At 43.3% G+C, this 25,906-nt stretch overlaps 2 protein-coding genes across 3 annotated transcripts; one reads left to right on the forward strand and one right to left on the reverse strand.

Moving 5' to 3' along the window:
* The first annotated feature begins 416 nt into the window (after window positions 1-416).
* On the forward strand, window positions 417-11,351 carry tbrg1 (transforming growth factor beta regulator 1). Of its 2 annotated transcripts, none has more exons than XM_064300907.1 (15): window positions 417-573; window positions 2,091-2,260; window positions 2,532-2,589; window positions 2,715-2,797; window positions 4,152-4,188; window positions 5,077-5,139; window positions 5,652-5,888; window positions 6,294-6,364; window positions 6,998-7,233; window positions 7,649-7,788; window positions 8,299-8,445; window positions 8,963-9,060; window positions 9,371-9,481; window positions 10,399-10,547; window positions 10,835-11,351. In XM_064300907.1, the coding sequence occupies exons 2-15, from the start codon at window positions 2,133-2,135 to the stop codon at window positions 10,936-10,938; spliced, it is 1,662 nt and encodes a 553-aa protein (XP_064156977.1). In that variant the 5' UTR covers window positions 417-573; window positions 2,091-2,132; the 3' UTR covers window positions 10,939-11,351. The 2 variants fall into 2 exon arrangements, with proteins under 2 accessions (XP_064156977.1, XP_064156976.1); XM_064300906.1 differs by having other exon boundaries at window positions 442-727.
* A 1,074-nt stretch (window positions 11,352-12,425) lies between these two features.
* LOC135236759 (sialate O-acetylesterase-like) lies at window positions 12,426-22,043 on the reverse strand. Its single transcript, XM_064303274.1, has 11 exons — window positions 21,565-22,043; window positions 20,993-21,154; window positions 20,383-20,537; window positions 19,543-19,681; window positions 18,490-18,667; window positions 17,076-17,203; window positions 16,473-16,606; window positions 15,884-16,038; window positions 15,220-15,406; window positions 14,975-15,124; window positions 12,426-12,434 (listed from the first exon to the last, which is right to left on the reverse strand). Exons 1-11 carry the CDS (start codon window positions 21,590-21,592, stop codon window positions 12,426-12,428), a joined length of 1,425 nt encoding a protein of 474 aa, XP_064159344.1. The 5' UTR covers window positions 21,593-22,043.
* Window positions 22,044-25,906: the final 3,863 nt, after the last annotated feature.

Consider the following 25,906-nt stretch of genomic DNA (forward strand, 5'->3'; position numbering starts at 1 on the left):
TTCACTTCCTTAGGGAAACGGGACTAGTCAGGAGGGTGTAGGATTAGTTATTTTTGTTATAGTGTAGTTGCTTTTCTGTTAAGATTACTGTTTGGTGGCTTAGTTGAGTTTGGGTAAATCTATTCTATTTGTTTATTTTCTTTCTTTGAGTAGTATATGGTGTTGTTTTGGGGATAGTTTATTTATTATATGTGATGATTATTATTAATATTATTATATATTCATTTGTATTTTTATTTTTATATTTTTTTCTTACTTCAGTGTATTATCATTATTATTATTATTATGTATTTTTGGGGGAGCAGTCACAGCTGTCTTTGGGTCACACTTCAGCCCAGTAGGTGACGGTAATGCACCAGTCTTGGCTTTACAGACGCCACAACTGCAAAGAAAAATAAGAAGTAGTAGGACTCACGAGTGTCCACTAGGTGGCGCGGTACACATTGTACGACATTTAAACGTCTTAAATCCGAAGAAGAAGAGGAGTGCTCCTGAAAAGCGGTCGGATTCAGAACATGTTTATTTCAATATTTACGAAAATTATAAAGAGAAGTGAAAATCAAACAGATAAAAGTGAGTCACAGAAAATGCTGTTTTGCTAGTACGTTTTTCAGCCTTTTCCTTGCTGCAGTGGTTGAACAATGCAATGGATACAGGCGAAGAGCTTCAGGAATCACCAATGATTCACGGAAAAGAGCAACCGAGGCCTCGAATTGACAGAAGTGCGGTACGATCAATGGTTTATTAAGCATAACTAAAACTTATGGCTAACACTATTTGCTATCCTCCAATTAGTGTTACCGAACTGTGAGTTATGTACATGCATGCAGATAACTATCTTACTTGGCTAGCTAGCTAACTAGCGTCAACAAAACACTAACAGTGCTTGCATGCTAACAACGTTAATGTCGTTCACGTCAGTCTATATTACTAATTGTTGTATTTAGCGGACCTCTGGCATTGGGCACTGTGGTTTATCTAACTAAGCTACCAATGGTAGCTATCGATAAATCACAGTCTTGCAGGTTTTGTGCAAGTTTGTGCTAGCTACAGCACGACGCTGAAATTTGCTCCCAATTCGAATTTCCCGGTGTTCTGTCGGTTTGTCCCACGTTGTAAAAATGTCCTACGGGTAGCGCACATTTCTGGTCGAAAAATCTTAACGCAAGTAAATTGTGAAACTGTAGTAGACAAATTAGTTGGTAGGTCGGCCTATTTGTAATGCTTCTAAGCTGAATTACATTGTTGTTTTCTACAGCCTCGGTCTCGAAAGGGGCCTGGCCTGGGGTTCTCAGTCCCCGAGACTTCGTAGCCAAATGTTTTCCTTTCCTATAGCCTTGTTTCGCTCATCATCAGAAAATGCTACGAACATAAAACTGCAGGTAGCATATTTTGATTGTATAAATAAGCTAATTTGAAGATGCTACCAACAAAAACCTATACAGTCTTTAAATAGGAAGAAAGAACAACTTATGTCAAACGACATGTAGTCACGTAAGTGACATGTATCATTTATTTAGCTCGTCGGTTATATTAGGGACAACAACAGTTGGTCATTTGGTTGACACGAGTCATCACCGCTACGCAAACAGTGATATTTCACCTAAATGGTGTCAGGTACAACATGACCTCGTATTTCATAAACAAGTGTGAGAAGACCTTTCAGTTTTGGATCCAATCCAGAATTTCCCTTTTTACAATTGGTCTGTATTGGGTTACATAGAAAGTTTGGAGTGGGATTATTTGAAAACGCTACTGTTATATTTCACCCAAATCAGGTCAGTGCTACTTCAGGACCTCTTCTGTCATAATCATCTGTCAAAAGTTTGAGGCCTATAAATTTCGGGGTGAAATTGCAATCCAATATATTTTCAATATGCTTATATTACTGTATTGATTGATGTAAACAGTTTAGAGTGTTATTAGAAAATGGTGCAGTAATATTTCACCCACACCATTTCAGATGTACATTAGTTCCTGTTCTCAGATACACACATGATGCAATGTTAAAACAATTTGATTTTGGGGAGAAAAAGAATTGCGTATGACCTACTCTCTTCGCAATGTGAGTGTCTGGTGTGTTGCCGCAGCCGTCCAGCAGCAGCCAGACCCCTGGCACGCCCCTTTCTCCGATGGATCCCATGAACACGCTCTCGAACTTCGAATCAGAGATGGAACCTGACGGCCAGGGCAGTTACTCGCTGTTCCCCGCCTTGGATAACATGGCCAGCTTGTCCGGCACGTCAGAAACTCTGGAGGCGTAAGTTAAAGGCCTTTACCGAGATGTGGGAATATGCGTAAAAATACGCACTTTTAACCATAGTGCACCTGAGGGAAAAATCAGCATTGATCTTGGTGAATACCTGCTGTTATTTGTGTTTCACACCCTACAATACATCCCTTAGAAGTGAGTTTTTCTTTTAAATTTACAAAACATTCAGGGAATAATAATATTAATTGATAAGTAACGTGTATATGTATTGACACATGAATTATCTATGAAGAACTGTTTCTTTCTGTCCACCTTTTAGTGAACCACCAAGTGATGTGTCAGACAAACCCAACCTTACATGGCTGGATGCTGCTCAGGTACAGTGATGCTGTTTCGCTTTGTTAACTTTGCAGATTACCTGGCTTAATATTGTAGAATGCTGCTGCATGTTGAATGTTCCTCCTCACCTAGGAAATCACATTTGTTCTTGACTCTTTTACAGATTGTTCTGGAAGAAGCCGGGCGACCCATGCACATAAAAGAAATAAAGCAGAGGATAATTGACAAAGGGCTGGTGCAGTCAAAGTACGGATGTCTATTCTTGAGCTCATTAATATACACAATAAGTGACCACTTTATTAGGTGCGCTTATGTAGTACTGGATAGGACCCCCTTTTCCCTCCAGAACAGCCTGCATTCTTTGCAGCATTGGATTAAACAAGGTGCTATAAACGTTGCTTAGAGATTTTCGTCCATGCATCACACAGATCCTGCAGATTTTTCAGGCGCACATTCATGCTGTGAACATTCACCTCATGCCAGAGGTGCTCTGTTGGTTTGAGATCTGGTGACTGTGCAGGCCTTTGGTGTCTACTGAAGTCACTGTCATGTTCGTGGCACCAGTTTGCGATGACGGGCACTTTCTGACATGGTGCCTTGGAAGTATCCATTTGAAAAAGGGTAGACTGTGGCCATAAAGGGAAGCACACGGTCAGCCACAGTACTTAGGTATGCTGTGGCATTCAGATGATGCTCTGTTGGTATTGAGGGTCCTAATGTGTGCCAAGAACGCATTCCCCACACCATTACTCTACCACCACCAGCCTGCAGCTTTGACAGGAGGCAGGTTGGATTCATGGATTCCTTCTGTTTATGCCAAATGTTGACCCTACCCTCTGCATGTCACAGCAGAAGTTGATATTGGTCAGACTAGGCGGAATTTTTTCCCCATATTCAGTCGTGCAGTTTTGGTGTTCACGTTCCCACCGCAGCCTCACGTTCCTGTTCCTAGCGGACAGGAGTGGAACCCAGCGTGGTCCTCTGCGTAGCCCATCTTCAGGGTTCCACGTGCTGTGTGTTCAGAGTTGCCCTTCTGTTGGCTTCAGCGAGTCTGCCCATTCTTCTCTGACCTCTCTCATTAGCCAGGTGTATTCTCCTACGGAACTGCTGCTCACTGGAGTTTATATATCATTGAACTCTCGAGACTGTTATACGGTAAAACCCCAGGGCAGGGCAGCTGGTTCTGAGATGCTGGAACCGCCACGTCGGGCGCCGACAGTCATACCCCAGTCAAAATCATCTTGCCTATTCTTACTTTTGGTTGAATAACAACTAAACCTCTTCACCTTGTCTGCGGGCTCTATGTATTGAGTTGCAGCTGCATGATTCACCGTGTGGAGGAGCAGGGTATTTGCATCAACAAACAGGTGTACCTAATAAAATGGCCACTGAGCGTGTATTGAATATGTCTTAAACAGCCTTGAATTACTAGTCCATTTTAGTCCCCGTTTGAAACAATTACAGACTGGAGTTAATTTTTTCTTAAAATATTGCCCATTTCAAATTAATATTTTGACACTGCTGAACTACCCCAAAGTACGTATTTAAAATGTTTTAATTTTTGTCATAAAAATCTTTACCCTCCCTGTTTATTCTGCAGTGCAAAGTCAAGTCTAGAAGCTGTGATGTACCGTGAGGTAAGACATGCGGAACCATGCGTGAGTGGTTCTAGCAAGAACACGAGCTGACTACATGAAGTGTTTTGCAGTTGTCTTTTACAGTGAAATCTACAGCATATTTCCATGCTGAGAGAATAAATAGGAGGTGTGGTAATACCCTCAATACAATAGCTTTCGTATTCTTTCTCAGTATGTTGAACATAGCTTTGAATTCTGCCAGGAAGTACAATTGCATACAGTACTTGTATTGATTGGTGACATCAACCTTTTGAAAAAATGTAAGCATGTACATTTGACTTGCTTGTTGAAACATTTGCATTTGCTTTGTTGCATTTTTTTCTTCATTTTCATTTAAGTTTACTTTCTTTTTCATTTAATTAGCTTTTGTGAGGTAAGGAGTTAGAAGAACAGGAGAGAGGATTTCTGTATTCGAGTTGGCTGTTCAAAGAGTGTTCATTCAGTAATGGTGTTAGTGCTGCAGCCAGTCATTAGTTGGAAGTCTAATATTTTGTTTGGCTTACAGGCATTACAAGTTAGGCTAAAGTTTTATCTAATGACATAATTTACTTACGAAAGTCTTTGTTTTTGTATACTAAGCAGGAGCCACTTGAGGTGTGGTTGCCATAACTTAATTACAGTCAAAAAGCTTTATCATGAATTTCCTTTTAATGGTTCAATCAGAGAATGCTTGAAGAAAAAAGAAAAAAAAAAGATTAGGGAATAAGGTGAAATGTTCGGCTGTGCTGGCTGAATGGGCAGTGAGGATTGGCCCTGTTGCTCAGGGGGTGTGGCCAGGGTGCCCCGCCCCCAGGCCTTTGCGGCAGTGCTGGCCGAACGGGCAGTGAGGATTGGCCCTGTTGCTCAGGGCCAGGGGTCTCCAGGCTTCAGTCTTCCACTGTGTTACAGACTCAGAAAGGGAGCAAGCGCTTCAAGAGGATTGAGAACAGAAATGGCGTCTTTGCGCTGTTGGTAAGTCGCCATTGCGAGGGATGGTGGGACTGGAAAAATTTAACAGAATGACCATGAAGTATAATGACAGAGGACTTTGGATTAGAAGGATAACAAATAAAACCTCTGAAGATTTTACATGAAACGACTTGCGTAGTGTTTGGGGGAGGTTGACCTTCTATTCTGGGGAGACTAAAGTTGCTGGGGGCTAATACGATCTGGTCATGCGACTAAAGCAGGTTTCCTCAGAGAAATTTTTACATTATTTAATTTATCTTATGTTTGTTTCAGTCATGTTGATCCCATTATGTTACTTGTTTTTGTTTACCAGTTCAGCCTTTTATTAGCTTTGTTTATTTCGGCCTGTCTTGCCTGTAGCATCTACATGTGCATCATTCGATTGGTCTTTCTTCGCATGCTCACGTACGAGTGATATTCCCGTGGTCTGTGATTGGCTGGCGATGGATGTGTCTGTGAACGTGGCGTTTTGTGACCGGCTTTGCCTCCGCTTGCCCCCGCCCCCGCGCGCGCAGACCGACGAGGAGCGGCAGCAGGCGCTGCGGGGCTTCGTGGCCCCGCCCTTCCTGGGCTCCCCCGGCCGGACGGCCTTCTCCAGCTCCAGCTCCGGGGCGTCGCTGCCCCCCTTCCCCTCCCCGCCCGGCCTGTCCGAGCCCCGGCCCAAATCCAGGAAGGCCCTGCGCAAGAACCAGAAGGAGAAGTACCGGCTGAAGTACCTGCGGCTACGCAAGGCCGCGCGGGCCATGATATTCGTGAGTGTCGCGTTTTTTACCCTCCCCGACAGTACCGCGCTTTGACTTGCGTTTCAGTTCCGTCTTTATTTTTTAAAGGAGAGCAAACTGTCTGCCCTCCTTACGTGCTCTCTCACTTCTTTGAAGCGGGGAGAGCATCTGAAATGAGCGCATTGCTTGAATCTGTGAAATTCTTGTTTTCATCCCGTGAAATGCCAGCGTGCCTGGAATGGTGTGGGTTCTCCCGCTCCCACTCCGGAACGCTCAATGTCGAGTGTTGCACTACTTAAATGAAAGCGTACTAAATCACCCCGGGTGTGAGGTTTTGTTTGATATTAGCGTTGAAGTATCTTGTGAATTGCGCGATTATCTTGTGTAAGAGAACCCGCTCGTTGCCCTGATTTGTGCAACCTTTGCCCCCCCCAGGAGAACGCCGCCCTCTGTGACGAGGTGGCCCACCTGGAGGAGAAGTTTGTCCGAGCCAAGGAAGAGCGCAGGTGGGTGGTCCTCCTCAGCCAGTAGGGCTTAGAAAACTTTATTAGAGGCTGCAGGTTCAAGTCCAGGTAGGGCCACTGCTGTTGTGCCCCTTGAGCATGGTGCTTAACCTGAATTGCTTCAGTAAAATGTCCAGTGCATTAATGGATGCTGTGTAATATGTTATTTGCTGAATTATGTAATGCATGTGATATGCTTGCCAGGCACTCAAAAAGATGCAGTTTCAATCAGTTTTAGCTGAAGCTTACCGGAATGGTTTCTACAAAGATTATTATCTTTCTCCACTATACTTTCAGCTTACCTGTAACTGTTCAACTTAAGGTTATCAGAACTTTGCTGCAACGCACAGGTGTATTCAGTTTAAGTCTTCAATTTGTTTCAGCTGATTTACCCCAGAAGCAAGGATGAATAGAACGTTACATGGGCCAGATAATAATTTAAAGAAATGGAAAGAAATAACTGTCAGATGTTCTAGCATTACCCATAGGTGAATTAAAGCTCTGAAAAAGATATCCTAAAGATTCTAGATGCCCTGATGTATTGATATCCCTTTGTAGCATACGTCCAGCCTCCCGTAGTTTCCCTATTTGCTTCGCTCTAAAGGGTCTTGCTGAGAGTGCCGTGTTTTCCGGCAGGTTCCTGTTGAAAACCCTGCTGCAGTACCAGTCCCTGTCAGAGGGGGAGCTGCTCTCGGCCTCCGGCGCCAGCGCCCACGCCACCACAGCCTACGCCTCCGGCTCTGCCGGGGGGCCGTCTCTCCTCGCTGCCGGCCACGCCCTGGGCCCCGCCGTCTCCGGGGGCGACGACGGCCTCCCCAAGAAGCCCAAGAAAGAAAGGAAGGAACGAGGGAGGGAGAACGGAAAAGAGGAGGGTGAGTAGAGCCACAGCGGTCAGGGACAAGCGGGCACGTAACCAGTTGGTTGTAGGTTCACATCTTGAGTGGACGCTAGCGCGTCCTTGTTGAATTCCGCAAATAGCCTTCTGTTAAATAAGAACGGGAAAAGAACTGGGTTATACAAGTGTCTGCCAAACAAGCAGTGTAACTCTCTTGAGATTAGTCTGGGAGGACTGCTTCTCTTTGCTGTTCTCCGGTTTCTCATGAGAGGGAAAGATATCGAATGGAGGTTGCCAGTTCAGAAACTTTCTTCTTGACTGTATATGGTTTCCTGTGCAAATTAGACGAGTGAGTAAGATCTGTGTGCAGTAAACATGGAAGGCGTGTAATGGGTGAATATGACCTGTGTGTAACAGAAGAGTGAAACCTGTTGATCATTGCCCCCCCGCAGTGCTAAAGAAGGTGTCTAAGAAGAGGAAGGTGATGGACGGGGGGGCCCGGCGGCTCGTGCAGCCCATCCCCCTGGACTCGTCGGGACGTCCCGTCTTCCCCATCGTCCTGGGGGGCCTGACCGTGTACAGCCTGGGGGAGGTTTGTGTCCCGCTGTTTGTAAGGGGGGTTTTTGACGGGAGGAAGCGCTTTCAGAAGCTCTTTGATACAGCATTCGTGATTGGAGGAAGTGCTCTCAGGCTGTTTAAAACAGCATTTGTGATTGGAGGAAGCCCTGTGTACAGGTGGAGACTCTAGGTAGGTTAGAGGCTTGTGATAACTGCATTACATTACATTACATTCATTTGGCAGACGCTTTTATCCAAAGCGACGTACAAAAGTGCATTTTCATGATCGTAGACAACTGCTGAACACGGGTTCAGTAACTGCGTTCAGATGAAGGTGACACCTCACAAGTGGTTAGACTGTTATTCCTTTGACTTTTGCTCTTGTTTGGTTCATAAGTCAGCACGTAGGAGACTTCAGGCCGGCCTTCTCGTGGTCTCCTTCATAGAAACAGTTGATTTAACAGGAGAAACGGGGCGCCCGGTTTCCGCGGCGATCGCAGAACGGGCGCTAACCCTGGGCGGCGGACCGCGTCTCTCTCCCCAGATCATCACGGACCGGGCGCGCTTCCACGACGAGAGCGCCATCTACCCGGCGGGCTTCTGCAGCACGCGCGTGTTCGCCAGCACCAAGAACCCCGAGCTGCAGTGCCTGTACACCTGCCAGATCAAGGACGGCGGCGCCGGGCCTCAGGTGCGCACACGCGCGTCACACGCGCACGCCTGACCGTCTGACGCGCGTGCGTTAACATGCGCCGCGTTTCAGATTTCACCAGCACCGAAGGAGCTGAAGTGTTTCAAAGAGGAAATTAACCAGGGTCACACGTACGCACGATCGCATGTCCTCCGTCTTTAGATAAATGCAAGTGAATGATTTGTATTACAGGGGGAGGGGGAGAGAGAGTGGGAAGGAGGAAGAAAGGAAGAGAGAAGAAGGGAGAGAGAGAGAAGGGAGGGAGGGAAGGAGGGGAGGGGAAGGACGGACGAATGGACAGACAGAGAGGGAGGGAGGGAGGGAGAAGAGAGAGAGCGAGCGAGAGAGAGAGAGAGAGAGCTTGCCTTCTGTGTAACGGTGGGATTATACTGCTTTGTGATCGACCCCAGTAATCTCCTGAAAATGAAGACATCTCACAGGAAGTGAGTTCAGTCAAACTTCTGCGTGACAGGAAGCGGTTTGTGTTGTTGTCATGGAAACCCTGTGCTCCTTGCAGTTCGAGATCGTCCCGGAAGAGGACCCCCAGAACGCCATAGTCGCCGGCTCCGCCCTCACTTGCCACGGCAACCTGCTGAAGGCTATCGCAGGGATGAGGTAGGCGGGCATCGCGCCCCTAACAACGCTCGTCTGTCGACTCTCAGACACTCCCAAACCTTTTCAGTGCGTGCCCCATTTCAGGTACAGAAAAGGTTTTTATTCACATTGCGCCACTCGCCATTATATTTTAAGCCACTCCAGTGACCTGAAAGGCTGTTGGCTCCTGATTGGCCTCTGCTGTTGCCGTCTTGAGCGTGGTACCTTAGTTTCTCCAGTAAAAAAAAACAAAGCGTATGCTAACCGTTCCCTCTGCTGCTGTTTGTTCTGTTGTAAAACAGAACTTCTGACCGCCTCCCTCCCTCCCCAGGGGTAAGCCTCTGGGCTCAGTGGTGCCGTCCGGGGCGGATTTCTTCGGGTACTCCCATCCCACCATCCAGAATCTGATCCAGAGCTGCCCGGGCGCCAGGAAGTGCGGGAAGTAAGCGCCGCCTCCTTTCCGTCTCCGTTTGATTGTGTGCGCTTCTGTATCAGACCTGGGACAAATACGGATTCGTTTTGGATTCAAATGCTTTTCTGTGCTCTGTTGATCTTGCCTGGTCTAATTGAGCTTGCCAATATGACCAGAAGGTGGGGTTTGCACATTTTAAGAGTATTTAATTCGTTACACTAAAACAAGATTAGTAAAGCGTAGAAAATATTTTAATCCAAAACAAATATATATTTGACCCATTTCTGTTATTTATGTCAGCATATATTATACACAGTTAAAAGCTTTGAAAGCTTTGCATCCTACCCAGTGTAGCCACAGGCTAGCATTTGCATCATAAGGCACTGACTGTGGCGTGAGGATAAGTCTGGGTCTTCTCTAGTCCAGGTCTGCATTCACCACCTGTCCACAATGGACGATGCTGTAACCTGGTCAAGAAGTAATGCATGTCCAGTCACAGTCCAAAAAAAAAAGACAGAAAGAAAACATGCTTTTTATCTGTTCGTGGTACAAAAGTGTCCCGGGTGTCGTCTTAAGGGATGTCAAATTGAGTCGGTGGCTGGTTTTGAACAAGCAAGAGGCAAACTGCTGTTTGTCTAAAAGGCAGCGTGGCTCATGGTGAAACAGGCATGGCTGCATCAGTCCCAGTTGCATGTCTCATTGAATATCTATATGAAGAACCGAAAGGCTGTTACCAGCAATCACCGATAATTGCGGTAGTCCCCTTTATAATGGAGGGTTTGAGTGCATGTCCTTCAGTGTATTTAACCTGTCGCGTGTGCATCAGAAACTTCTTGCATTTTAGGGCGCCCACTTGGACTGTGATGAGGAGGATTATGATGAGTATCATGTTTACAGCACTTACCTCACAGCGCTTCTGTTCCATCTCTCCCTCCCCTCACGCCCAGTTACCGGTGGGTGCGTTTCGAGGTGTGTCGCCCCGGCGACGGGCGCCTCCCGCACAGCCTGTCGGAGGACGACGCCTCCATCAACTTCGAGGCGTTCCAGCGGCAGCAGGGCTACGAGAACGCGGTGGCGCCGGAGCTGGGCGTGGCAGGTGCGCATTTCGGACATTAACAACATCGTGCCACTCAGCCAATTAGGTCACAGCTAGCGTTTGCCCTCGTGCCAAGTATTAAACCAGTATAAATCTTCAGAGTCTAAGGTTTGTTAAGCCAAGATGCAGTTTTTATTCACCTAGATGCAGCAGATTAAAGCAAGGAGAGAGAGCAGAGGGCCCGTTATTTTAACCCAAGGCCATGCCTGCTGTGGGTTGGCTATGCTACTGTTTGGGCGGGAGCGTGAATGTATCCAAACCACACCCTTTCCCTTGGGTTCCTCCAGGACGGCCTGCACAGACGCCCGTCTCCTCGCACCCGAGACTCCTCGGCTCTCCCACCCTGCAGCCTTCCTCCTCCTCCTCTTCATCACACTTCACCAGCTCCTGAGCCCCCCAGAGGAGACACTTGAGGCCCTTCCCCCCCCATCCGCCAATCATGTGGACGTAATTGCTGGCGGAGGACAAACTGCTTGCTCATGAATGTAAACACCATTATACGCAAACAAAAACTTTTTAACCACAGAATCATGGCTGTTTACTGTAATAACTGCCTGACTGTTTCTTCAGACAGTGAATGCATTTAATCAAATCAAGGACAAGCCTTTGAGCTGCAGTGCCCCAAAATGGATAGACAGGCTGGCAATTGATTATAGTGCCATCTCCTGGTCTGTGTATGTATAGCCACTTCTCCTGGACATTTCCTGTGCATTTCAGGACAGCCCTGTAGTTCGGAATTTACATCATGAAAATTAAATAAACTTTGTCTTGTAACTCACTTCATTAAAGCCCTCTGTTCATGAATGTGAATGAAACTGAGATTTTCTAACAATATTAATATAAAGTACATATTGAAAGGCTTTAAGATTTACCCCTTAAGTTGAACTGGCTTGTGGGCTTATTCACATTCATTCTATTTTTTTTTTTACAGTGAAATTTTCAATAAATCTCACGATGTATCGTTAGAAAGTGTTAAAACTCACGGTTCTATCTCTATAAACTATTTTACAATGCCAATGTTTTGCCGACAATAGTTCCATGTTTTGTAACGTGGAGTGCCAAAACAAGTTTGGGAGGTCCTCATTTTTATGTGTTTTGGAACAGACAACATGAATTACGGTAAAGCTGGTATCCTTATCAGGGCAAGAATCCAGCGAACAAAGTCCACAGTGATTTTTATTCCCAGAAATGTGCTCATTTGAAGAAACATTGATAGAATGTCCGTTGTCCTTTGTTGAATTATTGTTGTCCGTTTTGCTGTTGCATACACCATGAAAGTATTGTGTACATGCAAATGTTATTATCTCTGGTTTGTATAGACTCTCTGAAACAAGATGAGCCCGCCTACAAGCTTCTCTGATGAGTACTGGCCCAGCAGTCCCTCAGTATAGCCAATGGGACTCTCTGTGCGCCAGCAACAATTTGACCTGAACAGTATAATTCTGTCCAGTAGACAGTCAGCTAATGGCATGCTATTATAGTGACAACTAAGAAGAATTTTGGCCAATAAAATTATGTTTCTAATGGTGTATAGTTTGTTAGGCTCACATAAAAGGACACACATTGTTTCTCCTGCAAGTTATTTAATCAATTAATCAATCAATCATCCTGTATTTATATAGCACATTTAATACACCTTGGTGCAACACAAAATGCTTCACAACTAACTAACAGATAAATGAAGAACATAAAAGGCATTAAATAGTATTAAAAGAAATACTATTCAACAAAAAGTAGAAGTTAATTCATTTAATTAAAGTAAGATATTAAAACAGGACGAGTAAGAATTAGTGCAAAAGCAATGCTGAAAAAATATGTCTTGAGTTCCTTTTTAAAACCATCCAAGGCTCTTGTCATGGTTAATAATTTCAAAACAATCTAAGAAGACTGCGAAGGAGGAATAGGGGGCTCAATTACAACAAACTCATTGGTAGGTATTTTTATATCAGAATGAACATTTTGAACATTGCCTTTGGAAAAGAAGCAAATTCTGCACGTTTTGATATTGAGAAAACCTCCTCTTGTGGACACGGGCTTGAGACGGTGGTTGGTAGTGGAGAAGAGCTTTCTGGGGTTATTTAAATTATCCATTATAATTTTTGTTATTTTAAAATAATTTTAGAAAAAATAGTGCTGTTTGGCAGTCAGTTTGTCTCTAAATATGTCATCACACACCTGCGATTTATTTTTCCTCCATCTCCACTCTGCCCTACAACAACATTGCTTAAGCTGCAGGATATTTTAGTTCCTCCATGGTGGTGCCTGTTTTCGAGAAAATCTTTTTTTACCTTAGCGGGAACTACAGAGTCAATACTAGTTTTCAGTAAAGAGTTGAAATGATTAACTAAATCCGTGCAGGGGGATGGAAAAACTGGATTTGGATGGGTACAGAGACAAGAGATAAACTGCTGAGCTAGTGAAGGAGTAATATGGTGCTTCATAGCAGTATGCTCTGTTTTGAGTTGTTTGCAATCAATCGTGGTATTAAAAAAATAATATGCAGTAGTGGATAGATGTGGGAGTATTAACAATATGCAAATCACTTACAAGTCCTCTATAAATGACCAGATCTAAGATATGACCACGGTTTTGGGTTGGTCCTTAAACATGCTTAATAAAAGCCATTGAATTCAATAGGTCCAATAGCCTTAGAGCCAGTGTCAATAACTATATGCAAATTAAAATCTCCACTGATGACAATTCTGTCAAAGTTTGTGTGGATAATGGATTAAAGAAGTCAGCATGGTACTCAAAGGTACTAGATTCTCACACCCACAAGCATCTGTATCCACTCAAAACAAAATCTTTTAGGTGAGAAAAACATCCACTTCCACTGTATTTGAGCTTCTGTTACTTACTTTCCGTAATATTTAGAGTAATTCTGACTCTTTGAAAACAAACTCCTAAGGGTTACCTTTCAGAAAAGTCCAGAATTATGGCAGTAGTCAAAAGGGTTCAAGAATAGTAAACATTTTGTGTTGGGTACGTTATTTCAGGCTTGTGTTTAAAAAGGGTGCTACAGTAGAGGTTAATGAAGCATAGTGCAGAAAAGAACATTTTAACTGATCATGTTTTGTTATTTTTGTTAAAATCTCCTTCACCACCCCTCATGTAAAATGAAAACTAGAAATGAATGTACAATTTCCCTGCTGCCTGTTCATTTTTTAGAGTGGTAACTTGCAACTGGGCATTTCAAATTGAGATATTAATTTCAAAAGAGAGCAGAAGCTTTTTACAAGTAAATTTACTAAAGGGCAAAGATCCAGACTGATGATACAAACATGACCTGCAGGTTCATCATTCTGTCCTTTGCAATTGAGAAAATCAGCACACATGCTTTGTAGTACATTTGTTTTACAAATGAGTATAACAACCTGACAATTGACAGAGAATATTCAAGAATGTTCATTTACAGTGCAAATTGTACATTGATAAAGTGTCTAAGTGAGGCGGTACATCACAGTAATGCTGTGCTTTGGTATGAACACATTACAAAAAAGACTTCAACTCAGGAATCTGTGCAGTGATCACCCTCCATGGTTCACTGAACTATGGCACTATAGTTACATTTCTGGAACACCAATCACCTCAGTCATCAAATAAAAGTATTACTATTACTATTGAGGTAGTGATTATTATTACAGAGTGGCAGTGTAGTATAATGGGTAAGGAGCTGGTCTTCATTCGATTCCCGGGTGGGACACTACCGTTGTACCCTTGAGCAAGGTACTTAACCTGCATTGCTTCAGTATATATCCAGCTGTATAAATGGGTGCAATGCAAATGCTATAAAAAACATTGTGTAAGTCGCTCTGGATAAGAGTGTCTGCTAAATGCCTGTAATGTAATGTAATGTAGTAAATTGAGTACCAGCAGAGGGCTCCAGGTTCAAGAGGGTTTTTTCCACTCTGCCATTGGTAGACTATGACCACAGGCGTCTGCAGCAATAGGTCTGCACCCAATCCGTCTCACCAGCCTAGGGGGTAGGGTGGTTTTACACTGGCCAGGGTTTCTCAGATCATTGGCATGCTGGGTTCTCACAGCCACATGCCCGGTACCCACAGGGTACCAGCTGTCAGCAGTGAGAGATTGATGCTACCTCTCCTGCTAACTGCCAGCAGCTTTCCTGTAGCGCCGTTCAGTCTGTTGTTCGTAGAACAGTCACTGTATCACAGAAAAATACATTCGGACGGACGTGGACAGCGCAATAAGAGACAGGTGACAATGGCCCCCCCCGAAACAGTAAAAGAAAACGGCAAAAAACCTGTGTGCATCCTCAGTCTCCGACTCTCCAAAAAAAAAGTAAATGAAAACGGTAAAAAGCCTGTAGCTCTTGGCTCAGTCTCGCTGCTCCATGCTCGGCCAGGTTTTGGTGAAAGGGGGCGGCGCAGCCTTCGCCGCGTGTCACACCGTGCGGCTGAAGTCACTGGGCCGTCCCTCCAGGTACGCAGGCCTGCCACCGCGTTCTCACACGTGGCGGTGGACACCTGGATGTAGCTGTGGCCCCACTGCATTATGGGAGCCGGCAGCCATGTTGAATTGGAGTTGCAGGGATTTATTTCTTTGGTGCAGCAGATCTGGGTGGGAAACAGAAGGCAGGGAGGTGAGAAAAGGGAACAGCTGAAACTTCTCTTCATGCTATGACAACGAATGCAACGTGCACAAGCTTTACCTCAAATGCAGATTTGGACGGAGCGACAGAAACTGCTTGAGTGTAGGTGACGGTGATAAGGTCTCCTTTCAGCAGGACGTTGACAGGAAATGGGCCCTGGAAGGCCACGCCCTTCTCGCCGTAGACCACGGCTCGCGCCCCCAGCGTCAGCCTGTAGGCCACGTCCTGCTTGTCGCGTGGGTGGATACTGCAACACATAGACGGTCCACTTTCAGAAGACCCATGACTGCTCTCCGAAGGAGGAAGACCCAGACAAACTGCTCTAAGGGTTTTCTACTCGTACTTTCCAGTCTGCACCAGAACGCTCACCACTGAGGTGGAGAGGGAGAGAGTTATTTTTAGCCAATTAAATCAGCGGAAGACTTGGTGGTAGTTTGAGAGAGTTAGGTTGGGAATTTAGCCAAGATACCAGGACCCCCATTGATGACTGAAAAGGAACAATATGTTGGGCACGTATAATTATCACCACAGGGCCTGTATTCATAAAGATCCAAGATCACTTCCGCCTTTTAGTTCATAATGTAATTACGTAATTAGTAGCATATGCAATTATAAGGTTAGACAAGGGAAACCTGATCAGCACTTCTACTCTGAGATGCTTTATGGATACAGGCCCAGACCCGTTTCTGATACAAAGTCATGTTGAGTTCTCCCTGTGCCTTACCTGCCCCAAGGGGACTTTTCATCAGGCAAGTCCAGAGCGACGGCCATGAAAGTGTTCTTCATGCGGGGGTTTGGGCTGAAGCCGTAGTCTGCCGTCTGGTGCCAGCGGAGTTCTGGGAAGCTGTCGCTCTCTGCGCTCTTGTTGTACGTGCACAGCTGGGGACGAACCAGAACCGCCGCCACACCACCAACACCAATTTAACCAACAATAAGTCAATCAATCGATTAAACCAGCCAAGACCAAGCAACCATGTTACTGCCATTACAGCAAGTACACGGTTTTTATCGCTGAACTAAGTATTTCACTGCTATGTTGAGAAAGACATGTTAACAGAGGCATGACGTATGTTTCATAATTAAGCGAACGATTCCTTTCAGAGGGACAAGCGTTCCAAAGCTTGGGAACCCTGAAGCTAAATGAAAAACTTTTATTTATAGTTCATTCCTCTCTAACTGTTAGAAAATGACTTCCCTGCAATTTCTACAGATGAACAGATGAGGAAAGTAAGTTCAGCAGTGATGGAAACGAGGATCCGGAATGTTCCGGCCTTGCCTGCTTGAGTACGGAGGCAAGCGAGGCTGGGGCTCACCTGTACGAATCCAAATGGGAAGTCCAGGGCGGTCTGGCCCCTGGAGCCCAGGTGGAAGGCCTCCCTCCAGTCGTCGATCATGGCGGGGAAGGAGCAGGCGTACTTGTCCAGGTGATACGCGGTGTTATCCTCACCTGGGCCGGCCAAAGCAACATATAATAACGCGCATATAATAACCAGTAGGCCTACAAGTACTTACATGTCACTTATTATTTTTCAGGTGAAAAAAGAACTAAGAGCATAAAATTAGAATCCCTCTGATGTCACACAGTTGCATGACTGACCTTAGGCTTGCTTGCGCAATTAATTCTGTACCAAGGAGAAATTAAAAAAACAGCAACACCACAGTTCACACCAAAATGCATTTGATTTTTAAGACTTTGGTCCGTTTTCCAATTTAAGAATAAAAAAGGTTTTCTGGTTTTAGTTAATAGTTAATCAAGAACCGAATAGGTTCTGTACAGAATAGGTTCTGCTGCAGCTAACTTGTTGGATTTTGGCTGTTGTGGAGAAAAAAAAAACAACAAAAAAAAAAACATAGTCACAGACAGACAAAACAGAACCTTGGTTATGTACATAAAAAAACCCTCTCAGCACCCTGACCTTGATACCAGATGGCTCCCTTGATTGTCATGTTGAGGAAGGGGTGGATCATGGCGTTCCAGAGCACAGAGTTCTCTCTCTTTGGTGACGGTCCATATTTATTTGGCAACGAGGCGATATAAAAGAATCTGCAAGACAGAGAAGATTCTTACGAGGGCATGGCTGAGCAGTGCCCGTGGAAACATCCAGATGGTGTTCATGTTGTGCTTCGTTCATCAGAAAGCAAACAGACCTGGTCTGACAGAACGGCACCTTGAGGGACAGATCGCGTTATAAACAATTAATCAACCGAAGAAACAAGTCCATGTTCTTGTGGTTTTGTTTACTGCCATTTACAAACACATTAGTACTAGTATTTAGTATTCAGTATTTAGTACTTATTATAGCTACAGCTCAGTTCATGTAAACAGCCCTTCAATTGTCATGGGGTTTATGCATAGATTCAGAAGCAAATTGCCTAACCACTTTTTATTGTAAGATGCATTATCTTACATAGGCTGTCACCCTGTGTCTGTGCATCAACAAAGCAATGGAGAGTTTAGTACTCTTTTAGTACTGGTTTCCAGAATGAAATAGGACTTTCTACGGCAATATTTGCCTTTTTTGTACGAATTATGTGATTATTTAGCAGTTTATTTGTCTCCAAAAACAGACAAATTGATTATGTAGGGGTGCATCCCTTTACTTTTCACTCCTCCACTCCTTTCTTCCACTCCCCTACTACTACTCGTCTCCTACCCAGAGGTACGCGGAGGAAAGGAGGGGAGGTGCGTGGAGGAAAAGAGAACGAGGAGGTGTTAAGAAAATTGCGATGTTTGTGCATTTTTGAAGTAACCTTCGATTTGATGAAACAGCCACAATCATAATCGTTATATTTTTGCATAGCCCACAAAAAGTCCCATAGCTGGAGGAGACGAGAAGCCAAGTTTGAAGCTGCTTCGCTCGTCTCCTCCAATATTGGGTCACTGGAGGGAGGGAGGACACACAGACCGGTTTACGGGGCACAGAGGAGACGAGGTGGTAGTAGAGGAAAGGAGGATACATTTTATTGGGATGCACCCAGGTTGTTTGATGGTGGGATTGAAACATATGAAGCAGTAAGACAGCGAGTCAGTCAGTCAGTTAGTTAATCAATCAGTCAGTCGGTTAGCCAGTTCGTCGGTCAGTTGGTCAGTCAGTCAATCAGTTGGTCTATTAGTTGCCCAGTCAGTCGTCAATCAGTTGGTCTATTAGTGGATCAGTCAGTCAGTCAGTCAATCAGTTGGTCTGTTAGTTGGTCAGTCAGTCAATCAGTTGGTCTATTAGTTGGTCAGTCAGTCAGTCAGTCAATCAGTTGGCCTATTAGTTGGTCAGTCAGTCGTCAATCAGTTGGTCTATTAGTTGATCAGTCAGTCAGTCAGTCCCGTTGCATCACCTTTTGGCTTCCATTTCCAGTCCGTCCAGGCCACACTTCTGGAGCGCCCGGGTGGAGGACCAGGCCTCCACAGGGGTCCCCCCCCAGCAGGACTCCACCAGCCCCACCGGGTACCCCAGGATCTTGTACAGATAGCGCCCAAACAGCCAGCAGACTGCGGAGAAGTTGCCCACTAGGTCTACGCAAGCGAGATCAGACAAACAGCATCCTGTTATAGCCAGACGCTTGCTGTCTCCACCAGACAGGTTTGGAAACTGAATTTTCTTATCAATGTTGCGTCCTCAGTATGCATACTTAGGGACACCACTTTGTCTCGGGCACACCCAGAATGATTTCAACTAGCATTACCATCTAAATCCCTGACGTACTGTAGGCATTGAATTGTCAAATTCAGCTGGGTGATTATATAATTACGGATCATCTGCAAACGTCATACAGTACAAGCAATTAGTATAATACACCAGGTAGAGGAAGGAATGTGACACGGAATGTACTGTATGTCAAACACGAAAAATGTATTTTAGCAAACAGGTCCAACAGTATCCTCCTTGTACACTGCATACTAATGGAGTTATTTTGCAGTTTGCAATGAATCCATACAGGCATGAACAACAACATAGACCAGTATTTGCAGGCAAAAAATGTCAATGCCTGAGGTAAACAAATAGTTGGAATATTCTAGCACATAAAAAACGGAATTAAGTAGCTACTGGATGTCATGCCAGATCTGACAGATGTACTTTTGAGTGCCACCATTCCATTTGGAAAAGTTGTAACAGTAAATGCTAAATGATGTGCATTTTTATTTAATTTGAGTTAATGTTTTAGCCATTCATTTTATAAGCCTACACCATTGCAAACTTTTTGTGATTAGTCTTATTTCACACATTTTGTGTAGGTGATGTAATTGCACTATTTATGTGTAGACCTACTTGCTTAGACCTACTACTTACATAAATAAATAAATAAATAAATACCAGTAAACTACATAAAACTGGTAAAACACTGGAAAAATAACAGAAATGTGAAGTAATACCATAGAAACACCTTTACCTGCAGAGGGGACAGACCAGGGCATCTGCACCTTGCGCAGGTCAATCAGCTCTTCTTGGCTTAGCTCTAAGGCGGCCATGAAGATCCTTACATCCGGATATTTTGCTGCTTGAGCCTTCTCTGCTGATGCATTGAACACCTGGGAGGGTGGTGAGAGAGCCGTAATGGGTTTACCTTAGTACTGGAATTACCTGTCAGACTTACAATCATAAAATGTGCCACCTCGGATCGTTTAAGCGCAGATTGTGGCCGCGATTCGAAGTTATTAGTCACAGCATTGCTCCGGAGGGAGAGATACAGTACACTGCCCTCATGAGATTACAGAGCACACACATGCTAACACACTGTACCCTGAGTTTACAGAGCACACACATGCTAACACACTTCCCTCCTGAGTTTACAGAGCACACACACACCAACACACTTCCCTACTGAGTTTACAGAGCACACACACACCAACACACTTCCCTACTGAGTTTACAGAGCACACACACACACTAACAGACTGCACCCTGAGTTTAGAGCACATACACAACAACACATTTCCCTCCTGAGTTTACATAGCACACACACACCAACACACTTCCCTACTGAGTTTACAGAGCACACACACACTAACAGACTGCACCCTGAGTTTACAGAGCACACACACACACTAATATACTGCACTCCTGAGTTTACAGAGCACACACACACATTAACAGACTGCACACCTGAGTTCACATTGGATGCCGCAGCAATGGGATGGGCCTGTTGCTGTGACCTGGCATTCCAAATTGGGGAGATAAGGAAACATAGGAATTGAGAAAAAAAATTGAGAAAGGCATAAAATGTTGTCACCTGAGAAAGAGGGAAGGCCATGTTGCTTTGCCCGCCACACAGCCACACGTCCCCGAACAGGAGGTCCGTCAGGGTGACCTGGGCATCTTGCTGGATAGCCGTCACATTATAGGGGCCACCGGCTGTCTGTGGGGGCAGAGTCACCCTCCATGTCCCTGAGCAACAGGCGACACATTCAGGTCTGCCCTGTTCAGGGCACCCACAACATTTTTCCTGAACTTTGCTTCAACAATAAATGCAAATATGTTACTTTTTTTCCCTCATTTTTTTTCAAACTCATTTTAAGACTAGTGCAGTTTATGCTTTATGTTCTGCAGAGATCATAACAAGTAAATACAGTGCAGAACACCAGAAGGGAGTGAACTGAAACTGTGAGGTTGTGGTATCTACTGTGATCTGATCTACAAAAGTGAGAGGGGAGGTGTGGGAGTAACTTGGGTAATCTTTGGTTTGGAATCACAGGTTTACAGATGTAGTTATACTTGTCTAACAGGATATCCAGGTTTTTGGAACCAAGGAGGCAATGTCCAAAATGTGCCATCTGTGGTGAAAGATGAAAGTCAGCGTCCCCTTTCACACAAAAAAAAAGAGGCATCCCCAGGCTGCTCACCATTTTGCACAACCACAACTTGGCTGTGGAACTCCAGTTCTCCTACCAAAAAGACAGTGACTTTGTACTCGTTTGACCCGTATCCCCACAGCACTGCCTGTTCCGGTGCTTTCTGCAGCACCATGTGACTGCCATAATAGGAGGCGAAGCGGAGGTCTGCCCCTGAAACAGTCAAACAAAATTTAAAAGCATTTTTTTTAAACACAAGCTGCCAAGCAACCAACAGCCATCAAACAAACTTTTTTTTCGCTATAAAGGAAGAGCACAACACACAATGGCGTCTTAATTTCATGGCAGGAACTTTTAGAATAAGGGTCCCCACCTCTGGTGCTGGTGAGCAACAGGATATGCTGGTCTAGTTTTCACTTTCAGATAATCGCCAGTTCAGAGTACAGATTCAGGTTGTTAGAGAACGGAGTAATCAACTGCTTTATTGGGTTAAAAAAGTGCGGACTACCACCAACAGCAATCCATGTGACACTGGTATACTGTTACAACAATACAAGCTGACACAATAAAAAAAAAAACTTTGTGTTCAAAATCAGGAGAATGCAATGCCGCTAGAGAAGTACCGGCTTCGTTGAAAGGTGTGGCTTGCATCTGAATTTATTCTGTGGGATTCAAAGACGTTCTTTTCTCCTCTTTCATAGAAAGAAAGAAATAAAAGCAAGGAACTGGCGTTGATAGCAATAGTGCCTTCCTGTATTCCCACTGGACAGAATTTTCTGAACTGAAGAGCGCAGCAACATCTTTGATCACAGAAAGAGTGACACACAAGTTACCTCGACGCAGAATGTATGGCGTTTACTCGCTGGCCCTAAAGTTCTAAATACCAAATGGATTCAATTACATCGTGCAGACGTCGCGGCGACCATGTGTGCTTACTGGGGTGTAGCTGACAGGAATTCAGTATTTTTATAATCATATTTAAAACCCCTCACCCAAAACCAACATCGACACCTTTCAACATTTAAAAGTAATATGTTATTTAAACCGGCCTTATGCTGCTCTCTCTAAATCATGTTGAAATGGTGAACAGCACAGTAGACTATCGCTATAAATTTCACAAAATACAAAATACTTACGGACAGCACTCAAGACGTAAACTGCGCAGAGTAGACTGAAAACATTTAGCTGACACATTGTTACGCCTGTACTTGTATCAAATCAGGAAGTAGCAAATCAGTAGCCTATTTCAAGCTGGAGATCACGTGGCTGCCTTGACAGCTTGTCGCCTGAAAACACTACAATGACATCAGACAATAGCCTACATAGCTACGAGGCGCTAGCCTATATGTCGGGGAACTAGACAATTCCTGCAGAAATTGTGAAGTGTGGTTGCCGCCAATGCAAAGTCGACTTTGTGCTGAACAGAGCTTTATAAATTATGGGTACATTACTCTTACAAAGTATTCAGTAGCTATTACTTTACTGTCCCGCAAAATCGGCATGCTGTCCTGCATTTGGATCATATGGATTTGGTCACCCTAATCACTGATCATGATAGCCATAATTCAATAATAAAACTAAAACTAGAGAAAAAAACTGAAAGTGTTCATCTGATTATTATGTGGGTGCCAGACTTCAGGTTGCTAAACCTTGCAGGCTTCATGTTTGCATAGCTTAGTCGGGACATGGTGAGGTAGGACATACAGGTGGTTGGTGCGACAGAGGAAGATATTGTGGAATGTTCAGAGTGGCAGTTGGAATTTGAATTTGAACGGCCACTCTGAACATTCCACAATGCATGTCTATGTGGAAACATTGCCCAGAAAAAGTTGAGCAGCGAAAAGTATAAATACTGAAGCTTAGATATTGGAATCTGAGTGAAAGAAGGAGTTTTGATGTAATTCAGAGGCGTCACTAGGGGGGGTGCGGACCGCATCGGGTGACACCATCACGCAATTCCTTGAGCCCCCCCCACAAACCAACAAGGGAAGGATGAGAAAAATTTAAGAGGAAGTAAATACTTGGTAAGGGGGGCAGGGGGCCCATAGGTTAAGTTGAGGCTGGAGTCAGTAGTTGGGTTAAGGTTAGAACAAGAGTCTAGGTGGAATTGCTCCAATATTATTTTATTCACTATTATTTTAGACACTAGGTCATTACTCCAACTGGTGAAAATTATGACTCCATTATTTTCTTCAGGTACTCTACCAGGCCAGATGGGGGTATACCTCTTTATCCTGGGAAGAGGGGGATACTTACAGGAATAATTATTATCTCTAATAAATATCAATATTAATATAATATCACAAAACCAGGTGAGTATTCACACTATTAATCAGGCATGCAAGTAATTATAAAATGCAACACATAAATACATAGTATGTACACTGTCTTATAATTCTTGTAGTTATACCCTTAATTATTTAATTCAATTCATAAACCATGACCAGAATATTGCCTGTAGTGCCCCTTGGACGCTAGGTCAAGACTAACTGGTAAGAATTATGTTGTCAACTTTCCCCTCATGGGGATAACCTAATACCCTGGGCTACATCCAGCTTCAGAACTTACGAGGTAAGTATCTACATATGAAGTTCTTTTACAAAAAATATATACAAGAGCTTCAAAATTACCCTAAATTGGGATTAAGGTTATAGACTTATTGGCAAATCATTTATGTAGTACATGCAATTGTAAGTGAACACCAATTGGCACAGCAACACATAAATAGCAACATGCATAAATAAATAAATTATTTCATAGATACCACCTCATAAGTTTAACGCCGTTGTGTTTATTTTAAAATTCATAAACCCCAGGGAGTGGTTCCGGAGCTGTCAGGATATATTTGCGCCACTAGATGGTGACAGATTCTGAGTAAGTTAATACTATTCATTAAGTCGTAAGGGATTGATGGTATTAAGTAATCTTATCCATCTCCTCTCTGCCCTTTGGGGTTGGACCTTGGACCAATTCTTATTAGTCTCCAGACCTTCCATAACTAAATTCTTCAACCCATGTGTTTTGAAATGTGAATATAAAACTGTGGCTTTATCCCCCTTGTCAATGTGGTATATATGTTGTTTTAGTCTACACTGCAGTGTGTTCTGTGCTTCTCCTATGAAACTGGATTTATGAAAGAGAGCATGTCTATCAGTTTCCTTGAAGAATACCCTTGTAGCCAATCTTTTAGTTTCCCCCACCTTATGAGTGAAGAATACCTGCGTGTCTAAGAACTCAATTTTATCAGTTTGTAAATAATGTGAAATTGTAATTGCCGTATGATGGGAATTCAAGATTTCTATAAATTCATAAATTTCGAACCCACCCAGAGGCCAAAAATATCATCTAAATATCTCAGGTACAACCATGGCAAAACCTTGCATTTCAGGAAAGCTGTTTCCTCCCAGAGGTTCATATATAGATTGGCAAAGGCTGGTGCAAATTTCTTACCGATAGCCATACCATGAATTTGTAGATAATATTTACCATTGAACTCAAAATCATTTGTGTTTAGGCTCAGCTCCAGTAGGTCCAAAATTGCCCCATCTGGTCGTGTGGGATCCGGAAATTTCTTAAGTGCCTCCGCTACAGCCTGCGGACCTCTCTATTTTGGTGTACAGATAGTTTATATCTATAGAGAACAGGAGGGCATTAGCAGGAATACACAGCTTTTTAAATTTATTAACAAACTCATATGTATCCTTAACATAACTCCCATGTTTCTGTGATAGAGGATTAATGTAGTAATCAATGTACTCCGCTATGTTGTAGGACTCACTCCCACAGCCACTGACAATTGGTCGACCGCATGGAACTCGGAAGGGAACTGTCCATTCAGGAGGCTTATGAATTTTGGGCAATAAATAAAACTGTCTAGGCCTAGGTATTAGAGATAGGAGATAAGAAAAACCTCTCTTAAAAGATAACTTATGTTTTTTTTAACTTGGACCTAGTTTTCCAAACTCAAGTTTATGAGTAAACGTTTATGTTGTTGCTGCAGCGTTTGTTCAGCTGTTACCAGATCATTAAGTTAGATAACTGTATTAAACTTAACACAATACAGGTTTGGCTCGTTATTATTTCCTTCGTAAAATTCCATGTTGTAATGACTTTTCCCCTATAAAATGCCTTAGGGTTTATGTCCAAAAAATGTTATAAAAATACTTGTAATGCATTATTTTGGTACTTATTGATAGGAAATCTTGGCTGTATTACTACCTTATAGGAATATAGATGTTTTTGTAAATGTTTATAATGAAAAATTTGTTTTTTTGTGTGTACAAAATGGCAAAATGCCTTATGTCCAAGAAAAATTGTCAAACATTTTAAATGCCATTTATTTGCTACAGGAGGACAGTAAATTATGCTTGTATTACAAACATGGTGAAATAACAACAATGACAAAAAGCTTAAGGCTATATATCCTTATTTCCAAAAAATGTGAAGAAATTTAAAATCCCATTTTGATGGATGGGAAAATATACTTGTATTACAAACATGGTGAAATGAATTAATAAAAATGTTTTTGAAATATTTTGTGAAGTCAAATGTGTTTGTGTGGAATGTGCATTTAGCCTTATTTCCAAAAAATGCGAAAAAATTTTAAATGCCATTTTTTGGTACAGATGGGCAGGAAATCATGTTTGTATAACAACCATCATGAAGTAAATTAATAAAAATGCTTTTGAAAAATTGTATAATGAAAACTGTACTTGCACAAAGAAGTGTATAGTTATTTGTGCAAAATTGGAAAATTGAAAAACTAAATCCAAAAAATGTTAATTTTGTTTTACATTTTTTGTATTAAAACAATGGTGAAATAAAATAAAATCATACTGAAGATCCCATGTGTAAACTGTCTCCAATTCCACACAGTTCTCTTTAGAAGGACTCTTCATTATTGCTGTGTTGGGATTTCCAAAATATACGTTCAATATGCATTTAACAAACACCATTTTAAAGCAT

The sequence above is a fragment of the Anguilla rostrata genome, chromosome 12, assembly GCF_018555375.3.
Source record: "Anguilla rostrata isolate EN2019 chromosome 12, ASM1855537v3, whole genome shotgun sequence".
NCBI lineage: Eukaryota > Metazoa > Chordata > Actinopteri > Anguilliformes > Anguillidae > Anguilla > Anguilla rostrata.